This window comes from Sapajus apella, unplaced genomic scaffold (genome assembly GCF_009761245.1).
Source record: "Sapajus apella isolate SASKATOON/1434 unplaced genomic scaffold, GSC_monkey_1.0 scaffold48, whole genome shotgun sequence".
NCBI lineage: Eukaryota > Metazoa > Chordata > Mammalia > Primates > Cebidae > Sapajus > Sapajus apella.
The window spans coordinates 723,934-734,821 of NW_022436988.1; the positions used below are offsets into that span (position 1 = coordinate 723,934).

Genomic DNA, 10,888 nt, shown 5'->3' on the forward strand with positions numbered 1-10,888 from the left:
CCAGCCTGACACAGGCGTCCTTAGAGGGGTGCTCAGCTCCACAGCCCCCCCAACCTGACACAGGCGTCCTGATGAGAGGGCTGCTCAGCTCCACAGCCCCCCCCAGCCTGATGCAGGCATCCTGACTTGAGGCGTCCCTGATCTTGTTCCAGCAGTGCCTGGGGCAGCCTGACCCCTTCCACCACAGGGCCCAGGGTTTCCAGGGCAGGCTCTGTGCGGTGGGGCTCTCACTTCAATGCCGTTTTAGAATCCATATGAGTGAAGAGGGCCGGGATTCCTTGCTGCCATGCTTTCTGGAGCCATGGGGACCTTGGAAGGTGGCCGGTCATTGTCACTCCCCGTGGCACCTCTGGCCTCTGAGAAAAGGGCTTCTGCTCCTGGGGGCTGCCCTTGACACCCCCTTCCTAGGGCCTCTGGGCTCCTCCTGCCCAACCCTCTCCCACAGCCACCTCCTGTCCGGCTGACAAGGGTGGTGGCTTTTCCCCAAGGCCCCATGAGGAGGGCAAGAAGTCAGGCCTGGCAGGCAGCAGGTCAGGGGCAGTGTCTGTCCCAAACGAGGGCTGGGGGCCTTGACCTGGCCTGGGGTGGAGGTCGGGGCTTCCCACTGCCAGGTAGGGGGCATCCACCTGCCTGTGCCTCAGTTTCTTCAGCTGTAAGTGAGGTGGGTGACAAACGCTGCCCCAGGTGTGAGCACAGCGAAGGCTGGGCGATGCCTGATGCCACAGCCCCCGGGCTCGCCTGAAGGTCGTGCCGCCACTCCGGGAGAGGAGCCTCACCCTGCTCTACGGCGGGTCCTGGTCCATGCAGATGGAGCTGCATGCCAACAGGGCAGTGGCAACCAGCTAGAAGCAGTCCCCACCATGAAATTCTTGAGCTTTGTGGGTCAGGGCACAGGGCCCCAGCAGGCTCCTGTCTCCAGCCGCTCGCCCAGCCCGTGGCACCTGTGCCACCTGCCCCTGAACCCTCCAATGTGAGACAGGACCTGAGGTCAGGACTTGACCGGCAGCCAGGGGTTTATCTGCAGCTCTGCTTTCCACGTGGCGTCATCACAGACGCAGGGGCCTGGGAGTGCCAGGGTGACGCCACTGAGGTGCAGCTCCTTGGGACTAACAAGGCCCATCCTTGCCAGTCAGGACCCACAGTCCGAGACGTTTACAGCTGAGGAAGCGCTTAGGTACCCGTGGGGAAACTCCTGCAACAGCGGACAGTCCTGGTGTCCCCACGGCCACAGCCGCGTGTGCCTTCCAGATCCCCACACTTAGGCTTCCACACGCTCGCACACTAAAACGTCCGGGACAGCGTTCTTTCAATCCACAGAATAATACATTCTTTTTTCTTTTTTTCTTTGAGACAGAGTCTCACTCTGTCACCCAGGCGGGAGTACAGTTGTGTGATCTCAGCTCACTGCAACCTCTGCCTCCCGGGTTCGAGTGATTCTCCTGCCTCAGCCTCCCGAGTAGCTGGGATCGCAGGCGCCCGCCACCATACCCGGCTAATTTTTGTATTTTTAGTACAGACGGGTTTCACCATGTTGGCCAGGCTGGTCATGAACTCCCGACCTCATGATTCAGCTGCCTCGGCCTCCCAGACTGCTGGAATTACAGGCATGAGCCACTTCGCCCGGCCCAGAGTAATAAATTCTGTCACTGTCGGCCCCCCCCAGGTAGCATGGCTTAGTGTTGACGCAGCCAAGACCCTGATATGAGAAAAACGGAACACAGTCGGGCACGCCTGCACCGGCCTTCCGAGGGTCCCGCCTCTCTCACTGAGCACCTTTCCGTGATGTCCCCTCACACTGCACTCGGCCTTGAATTCTTTCCTGTGCCAGACCCAAGAACCTTCTGGTGGGGTCTGAATGGAGACTGAATTTCTGGCAACAGAATGAAATTCTGAAAGAGCCAAAACCCCTCTTCCTGCCTCGCCACATGCAACACACAGCCTTAGGTGTGGTGCACAGAGGCAGCCTGGCGGGCAGGGGCCACGTGCTCCTGACCCTGAACACGTGAGCAGCGTCCCTCGGCGGCCGCTCTGCGTGCAGGGCAGCCCTAAATGGCTGCTTCCTGTGGCTCTTCTCGGAGGCCTGGCCTGCTTCCCCTTTGACGGACTTGGGACAGGCTGAGGTGGCGGCCACCAGAGCTGCCCTCCACCCTCTGAGGACAGATAGCCCAGGCTTACCTCTGCCAGCCGGTCAGGATGATGCCCTGCAGTGCGTCGGTTGGTCCGCTGCCCGCCACCTGCAGCCACTGTGCGTGGTTCCTGAGGTGGTGCTCCACGGGGGGCAGGGCCTGGCTGGGCCCTGTGGCACCCTTGAAGGCACTGGCTGCCCACAGCCGCAGAAAGCCGCACCGCTGGTACTTCTGCATGAGGAGGACTGGGTGAGAAAAGAAGCGGGTGAGTGGCTTCCAGGGAGGTGGCCAACACGCACCAGATGTGGCTCTCGCGGCCATGCCCAGACCCGACATGGGAGCCGCCTGTGACAGCCAGGCCAGGTTCCCAGCTGGGGAGACTCCAGCACATATGTGGCCCCTGGTTCACCTGCTTGCTAGGAAAATACTGGTGGATCAGGAGGTGGGCACCGGTGCAGGGTGCCGTCCCGGGGCACTGTGGGCTGGGTCTGTTGGGGCTGTCCCTGGCCTCTATCCATGCATGCTGGTCAGGCTCCAGGCTGCGCAGTTGGGGTTGCAGGGTCACGGGGTCAGGGGCAGCCTTCCCAGACATGTGGCCACGACAACACCCCACCCCTGCAACTTGGCACTGACCCTTGCCATGCACATCCAGGTCGGCCGTGTAGTCCCAGAGCACCGGCTCCACCAGCTGCGGCACCCCAGACGCTGCGGACAGTGGACATGGAGTTGGCGAGACGCCTGGATCACACCCCCAGCCCCTCAGACCCACTTGTTCTTGTTTTGTGTGAAAGTGTGAGCCAGACGCCTTTTAAAGAAAGGCTTGGCACCAAGCTGGGTTTTGACGATGAACACCACAACCTCACACGGTGCTTTTCAGAGCTGGTGCCCACTGGAACGACCGCACTCCCGCTGCTGCTCCACCAGGCCAGGAGCTGCAGGCACAGCGGGAGCACACAGCTGAATGGAGACTGCTCTAAGTCATCTATGTGGCATGCATGGGTGGCAGCTGCCAGGCCAGCATGGCCCTAGGACACCCTGGCCCCCAGCTCTGCCGTGGGGCTCTCTGAACCTCGGGGCTTTGTGCGGAACCGGGCCGGGTATCTGAGCACCACCTCTTGGCCCAGGAAGGTGCTCAGGAGCTCACCCCAAAGCCTCGGGCACAGTGAGCAGGGCCCAGGGGCTGGAAGAGTGGCCAGCGGGAGCCTTGGCCCCCAGTCCCAGCAGGCTGGCCTTGGAGGAGGGGCCACGAGTGCCAGACACTCCCGAGCCCTCTGGACCACCGGGCAGGCCTGTGCTCTCCTGCCGAAGCCTCCATGGCTTCTAGGGAAATGACTCAGACATGGTGTTTTCACGAGGGGATGCAGGCGTGGTTGTGGCAGGTCTGTGCGGGACTGGGGCTCACTCTGGGGCCCACTTCCTACAGCGCCTTCATTCTCTGAAGCCACGGGTCTTGGGCAGGTCCGTGGCCCATCCCCTCCCCTGGCCCCATTGGCCAACCTGCGAGCTGGTCCTCAGGCAGCTCCCGTAGCATGTCATCCCACACCAGGGGCGTCACGCCAGGGCGCCGGGCCCGCACGTGGCTGGCCACCGCCCGCATGTGTGACAGGCACAGCTTCCCTGTGCTGTTCTGCTCCTGCTGCAGCCACCGGCGTGAGGCCTCCCCCTCTCCGAGGTAATAGACCTGCAAGGACGGAGTGGGACGGCCTCAGCTGCCGTGCACACCACCGGAGGGTCCAGGGTCCACGCCGTGCCCTGACGGGGTGGCCGATGCCCATGGGGAGGATGCCAGGGAGGGGCTTGGAGGGCTCAGAGCCTTTACTCGCCACCCGCAGCGTGTTCCTGTCTTCCTCACTGGGCCCTGAACTTCACTCAAGGTCTCCTGTGAATGTTCACAGCAGCTCTAATCACAGCTGCAAAGCGGAGACCACGGGGGTCCATCCCCCATGACGGGCCAGCACAGGACAGCACCCCTCACCATGAACATGGCTCAGCCTCAACAGAGCACCAAGCTCCGGCGGCTGACAGCCGGAGGAACACAGGCCATGCACTGTGTGAGTCGGTGCCCGCGGAATGCCCAGGACGGGCAGATCGGCCAAGACGGGAGGCCAACCGTGGTCACCGGGGCTGGGGGCGGATGAGGGGCTTCTGCCTGGATGATCACGCACACCATGAACGTTTGGAAGAGATGCTGACGTTTATACTTACTTATTTTGGAGACAGGGCCTTGCTCTGTTGTCCAGGCTGGAGTGCAGTGGCACAATCTCGGCTCACTGCAACCTCCACCTCCAGGTTCAAGCAATTCTCCTGCCTCAGCTTCCTGAGTAGCTGGGATTACAGGTGCCTACCATCACGCCCAGCTAGTTTTTGTATTTTTAGTAGGGACGGCGTTTCACTACGTTGGCCAGGCTGGTCTCGAACTCCTGACCTCAGGTGATCCACCCACCTCGGGCTCCCAAAGTGCTGGGATTACAGGCATGAGCCACCGCACCCAGCCTATATTTTTAAATGGTTAGAACGATAAAGTTTCTGTATATTTTATGCATTCAGATTTCCTTCAAAAAAAGGAAGCTTCTGGGGCTAAAAGGTTTAGGTTAGATTCCTGTGAGCCACAGCCCTGCAGAACCTCCCAGCTCCGTTGGCACTAACCCTGCCCTGTCAGTTCCGCGTCCTGCCCAGGTCCTGACTGAGCTGGAGTCCAGTAAGTGGAGGGAAGTGGGAGGGTGGGGGCTCATTGCCTGGAGGGGGCACGGCTCCAGCACCCACTGGGGACCACCTTTTCCAATGAGTGCCTCAGGGTCCAAATGCAGAACCAACTTCCTCTCAGCAACGAAAGCATGTCTCTCAAGTTGCACCCTGACTCGCGCTGACTGCCAATACCGGGGCGTGAACCTGCCCGTCACTTGCAGGCCTTTGCCAGCCCCGCCACCCAGGGTGTTCTCGTCTGACACAAGGGTGCCGCTGTTGGGCTCTGCAGGCCGCCTGTCCACCCGGAGAAGATACTGGACGGGGCTCCCTGAGGGGAACAAGCCTGTCTCTAGGCCTCAGTGCCTGGAAGATTTTCCTATTTAAAAGAACAAGCCATGACAGTGAGCGTGGCCTGCACAGAGCTGGGGCAGTGGCACCCACCTCATCACACCCGACGTGCAGCCGCTGGGCGCCTGGGTGCAGCTCCAGGACCTGGTCGATCATGGCGCCCACTAGTGCCAGGGACTCCGCCTCGTGGGGGTTCAGGGTGCAGGGGAGGGGACCCACCTCCCGTAAGTGGGCGAAGGCCGCGTGCTTCAGCACAAACTGCAGAGACACAGAGGCGCTCGTGTTGGGGGCGGAGGAGCTGGGCTGAGCTCCTCCTGCCCACCTGGGGCTCCTGTTTCTAATCTATGGACAATAAAAAAAATTAGGCCAGGCTCAGAGGCTCACTCCTGTAATCCCAGCACCTTGGGAGGCTGAGGTGGGTGGAATGCTTGAACTCAGGAGTTTGAGACCAGACTGGGCAACACGGTGAAACCCCATGGAGTCCTGTTCTGTTGCCCAGGCTGGAGTGCAGTGGCATGATCTCAGCTCACTGCAACTTCTGCCTCCTGGGCTCAAGTGATCCTCCCACCTCAGCCTCCCAAGGAGCTGGGATTACAGGGATGTGCCACCATGCGTGGCTAATGTTAGTTTTTTTAGTAGAGATGGGGTTTTGCCATGTTGGCCAGGCTGGTCTCGAACTCCTGACCTCAAGTGATCCACCCGCCTTGGCCTCCCAAAGTGTTTGGATTACAGATGTGAGCCACTGTGCCCGGCCTAAATAAATTCTTTTAAAACAAAATCAGTTTAAGGAAAACAAAAGTGTCCGGGTGTGGTGGCACCCGTCTGTGGTCCCAGCTTCTTGGGAGGCTGAGGCAGGAAGATCACTGGAGCTAGGAAGTTGAGGCTGCAGTGAGCTGAGACCGCACCACCGCACTCCAGCCTGCGCGACTGAGCGAGACCCTGTCTCTGAAAAGGAAAAAAAGAGAGTGTTTATGTGTGAAAGACCACTGTAACTCTGGGTGAGAACAGAGACCTATGGCCTTGGCCTAGGGTTACTCACTGCCCCCTTCCCCCTCACAGTGGAAAACACAGCTTTGCTGCCAGAGGGGCAGACTTGACTTGAGGCTGGGTAAAAACCCACCCCTTTTGGGGGCACTGTCAGTAAAAGTATCGACTGCAGAAAATGCCATCTCCTACTTGCCAGAGGGCACAGTCCCTGCTGGGAAGAGCCAAGACTGGCTGGAGATTGAATGGAAACAAAGGCAGACGGTGCCACACGCTCTCCTCAGGCCTGGCTGATGGGGCCACACACATACGGGGACCCGAGAGGGCCAGGGGGGAACTTCAAGAACCTGGGGTGTACCCCACCCCACCGCCCACACATAGCCCCGTGGCAAGGGGAGGAGGCTGTGGGCTCAAAGAGTGTGAGCACAACCTCTGCCCAAACGCTCGGCCGACCACCACCAACGAACACGGAAGGGCGACCCTAGGAAGCCAGGCTAAAACACAAAAGTAAGAACAACATCTCAGCACAGCTAGCAGTGAGCATACAGCCGGGGCAGGTCCTGCAGGTTAAATGCAGGCCACTTGCTAGAAAACAACAAAACCACCACCAGCACCCACTGGGGAAAACAGCAAACATTCAGCTTGGCTATAATGAAGTAACTGAAATGTTCAGCTCTCAACCAAATATTCTGAGATGTGCAAATAAACTCGAACGTGGAATCCAGTTAACAGACTGACTCTCATGGGCCCACATGTAGAATTTACCAAATATTTCAAGAAAACTAAAGAATATGTTCTAAGAATGAAAGGAAGCTGGGCATGGTGGCTCACGCCTGTAATCTCAGCAGTTTGGGAGGCTGAGGCAGGTGGATCACTTGAGGTCAGGAGTTTGAGACCAGCCTGGCCAGCATGGCGAAACTCCACTTCTACTGAAAATACAAAAATTAGCCGGATATGGTGGCGGGTGCCAGTAATCCCAGCTACTCGGGAGGCTGAGGCAGGGGAACTGCTTGAACTCAGAAGGCAGAGGTTGCGGTGAGCCCAGATTGAACCACTACACTCCAGCCTGGGCGACGGAGCAAGACTGTCTCAAAAACAAACAAACAAACAAAACTTAGCACTTAGGGAGGCAAAGGTGGGAGATTCACTTGAGCACAGAAGTTTGAGATCAGCCCAGCAACACGGTGAGACCCCCCATTCTCCACAAAAAGGAAAATCAACAACAACAAAAACCAACTCAAAATGGGGCCAGGCGCAATGGCTCATGCCTGTAATTCTTTTTTTTTTTTTGAGACGGAGTTTCGCGGTTGTTAGTGCAATGGCGTGATCTTGGCTCACGGCAACCTCCGCCTCCTGGGTTCAGGCAATTCTCCTGCCTCAGCCTCCTGAGTAGCTGGGATTACAGGCACGCGCCACCATGCCCAGCTAATTTTTGCATTTTTAGTAGAGACGGGGTTTCACCTTGTTGACCAGGATGGTCTTGATCCCTTGACCTCGTGATCCGCCCGCCTCGGCCTCCCACAGTGCTGGGATTACAGGCTTGAGCCACCGTGCCCAGCCTCATGCCTGTAATTCTAGCACTCCAAGAAGCTGAGGGAGGAGGACTGTTTGAGGCCAGGAGTTCAAGACCAGCCTGGGCAACAAGTGAGACCTGGTCTCCACAAGTTATTAAAAAAATTAGCCAGGTGCGGTGGTGCCCACCTGTGGTCCCAGCTACTCAGGAGGCTTGAGCCCGACTTCAAGGCTGCAGCGAGCTCCGGGTGTACACTGCACTCCGGCCTGGGTGACAGAGGGAGACTGTGTCTCAAGACGGAAAACGTGGATGTCCAAGGGTTTTGGAGAAAGAATTAAACTCAAAATGGATCACAGATCTAAATGAAAAATGCACACAAGTAAAACTTTAGGAGAAAATACAGGAACAACCTTTGTGAGCCGGTGATTGCAAAGAGGTTTTAGAAATGACACCAGAAGCATATAAGCTACACACTGGGAGAAATTACCTGCAAATTATGTAACATCAGAGGACTTGTATCTAGAATATATAAAGAACTTTAAAAACTCAAGTTGAAAAAAAAAAGGGGAAAACACCTGAGCAGTCATTTCCAGTATACCAAGAAGGTACAGCAGCCCAGGCGCCATGGCTCACACCTGTAATCCCAGTACCTTGAGAGACTGCAGCAGGCAGATCACCTGAGGCCAGGAGTTTGAGACCAGCTTGACCAACATCTCAAAACCCCACCTCTACTAAAAAGACAAAAAATTAACTGGGCATGGTGGGGTGCACCTGTAGTCCCAGCTACTCGGGAGGCAAAGGCAGGAGAATCCCTTGAACTCAGGAGGCAGAGGTTGTGGTGAGCTGAGATCACACCACTGCACTCCTGTCTGGGCAACAGAACGAGACCCTGTCTCAAAAACAAAGAAAAAAGGTATACTAATGGTAAATCTACACATGGAAGGTCTTCCTCTGTAAGAAACCACCCCTCCAGCATGCTGATTTGGATGTCTGGTCTCCAGAACCGAGAGAACATTTCTGTTGCCTTAAGCCACCTGGTTTGTGGTGATCATTTCTGCCCTGACAACAGTGTCTTTTAAGGAGATGGCATGTGTGCACGGTCAGAGCTGTGCTGTGACTTGCTGTGGTGGGGAGAGGGGCCGGGAGACAGGGAGGCCCTGGAGACTCGTTTGGGGAGTTTCACAGTGAGGCGGTGGGGTTTAGACGGGGTGCCGCCTGCACAACAGAGGAGGAGGAGGAGGAGCAGCAGCAGGACGGACACGGGTGGGGGTGCGGGCGGGTGGGGGTGCTGACCGTGGCTGGTCTGCTTCTGGCTTGCACACCAGAGGCTGGAGGAGGTACCTCAATAGAAGTGACCAGCAGGCAGCTGGGGATGGGGATCTGTAACCCAGGAGGTCTGGAGTTGCTGAGGTGCAGACAGGAAGAGAAAGGGGAAGCAGGAGCAGAAATGGCACCGTCTAGAGAGGGAGGCAGGTGGGGCGAGGGGTCAAGAGGAGCCCGGGGGACTGCCAGCTACAGGGAGGCAAATGAAAATGGATACCAAGGCGGTGCAGTCAGAGGCAGGGGAAACCAGAGTGCGCGGCTCAGGAGAGTGCTGGTGATGCCAGACGCTGCCGAGGGCGTCCAGCCGGAGAGCACCAAAACCATCTCTGGACTTAGTGACCTGGAGGACACCTGAGGCCTTGGGAGAGACGTTTAGTGGAGAGGCGGCAGGAGGCCAAGAGTGCACGCCAGGTCCCAGAGCAAAGCGCGGTGTGGAGAATTACTAGAAAGGCCAGGAGGACGGTGCTGTGGGAAGGAACTCCGGGGGTGCACGGCTGTGAGTGAAAACAGCCTTCTTTCCCACGGTGTGTGGAAATAGAAGCCAGAATGGAGTATCTGTTAGAGAAATAAACGGAATCTAACAGCCATTAAATCAATGTGGTGTTAATGTTGCATCACTTCCTATTTGTTTGATGCAGATATGAAATAAATATATATATATGTCTCTTTTTTTAGATGGAGTCTGGCTCTGTGGCCCAGGCTGGAGTGCAGTGGCACGATCTTGGCTCACGTACCCTCCACGTCCCGGGTTCAAGCGATTCTCCTGCCTCAGCCTCCTGAGTAGCTGGGACTACAGGTGCCCACCACCACACCCGGGTAATTTTTGTATTTTTAATAGAGATGGGGTTTCACCATGTTGGCCAGGCTGGTCTCAAACTCCTGACCTCAGGTGATCCATCCACCTCAGCCTCCCAAAGTGCTGGAATTAGGGGCCTGAGCCCCTGCGCCCGGCCTGAAAAGCAGCTTTTCTTTCCTTAATACTGTGTTTTACCTCACATAATAATATTCTGGTGAATACAGATTGAAAAGGAAACCGCCCCCCAGCCTCCAGGACCCTCTGTCTGGCTCTTCCCTTCCATTCCACAGGCAGAGAAGCTCTGACCGAGTCAGGCAGGGAGGGGCTTCCTAGAGCAAAGGCCTCCGCCGTGTCGTGCTGCGCTGCACTGCCTGCACCCCAACCACGGGCCCTGCTGCGCCTTCTGCTGGGCACAAGCCTGGCCCAGCCTGCAGTCCCGGGACCCCACATCTGCCACCAGGTAACTTCCGTTCTGGCCACTCACCTCCATGTGCCCAAAAGTCTGTACCAGTGGAATCACTTCCAGCTCGCTGAGTCCAGCCAGATGCAGGATCTCCTTGATTTCCGCGGGGCTGGAGGGACAAAGTTCATGCAGGGGGAGGGTCGTGTGGGCTGTGCACGACGTCCACACTCCCCTAGCCTTCCTCGTCAGGCCCTGGGGGGCTCTCCGGGAAACGGTGAAGCCCTAACTCCACAAAGCCTGATAGATATCCTGGTTTCTGGAATGGCACCTGCCCTAAAACTTGGGAAGATGATGTTCTAGCACATCTTCAAGTAACAGTTTGCTTTTTTTTTTTTGAGACAGAGTCTCACTCTGTTGCCAGGGTGGACTGCAGTGGTGCGATCTCGGCTCACTGCAACCTCCGCCTTCTGGGTTCAAGTGATCCTCCTGCCTCAGCCTCCCAAGTAGCTGGGACTACAGGCCCGTGCCACTACACCCAGCTAATTTTTGTGTTTTTAATAGAGACAGGGTTTCACCATGTTAGCCAGGATAGTCTCGATCTCTTGACCTCATGATCTGCCTGCCTTGGCTGCCCAAAGTGCTAGGATTACAGGCGTGAGCCACCGTGCCTGGCCCAGTTTGCTTTTCAACCCTCGACCAGAGAATGAAGT

At 57.3% G+C, this 10,888-nt stretch overlaps 1 protein-coding gene across 5 annotated transcripts in view; it reads right to left on the reverse strand.

Annotated features, from left to right (window-relative positions):
* HEXD (hexosaminidase D) overlaps positions 1-10,611 on the reverse strand; it is a 13,422-nt gene extending 2,811 nt beyond the window's left edge. Inside the window, exons 1-5 of one of the 5 annotated variants that reach the window (XM_032241204.1) lie at positions 10,260-10,608; positions 5,253-5,501; positions 3,624-3,807; positions 2,760-2,831; positions 2,176-2,371 (exon numbers count right to left, since the gene is read on the reverse strand). In XM_032241204.1, the coding sequence (XP_032097095.1) occupies positions 2,176-2,371; positions 2,760-2,831; positions 3,624-3,807; positions 5,253-5,501; positions 10,260-10,265 (707 nt within the window). In that variant the 5' untranslated portion in view covers positions 10,266-10,608. Of the gene's footprint in view, positions 1-2,175; positions 2,372-2,759; positions 2,832-3,623; positions 3,808-5,252; positions 5,502-5,977; positions 6,002-10,259 lie in introns of those variants that run through there. The other 4 variants (XM_032241205.1, XM_032241206.1, XM_032241209.1 and 1 more) reach the window with 4 other exon arrangements.
* Between the last annotated feature and the right edge of the window lie 277 nt (positions 10,612-10,888).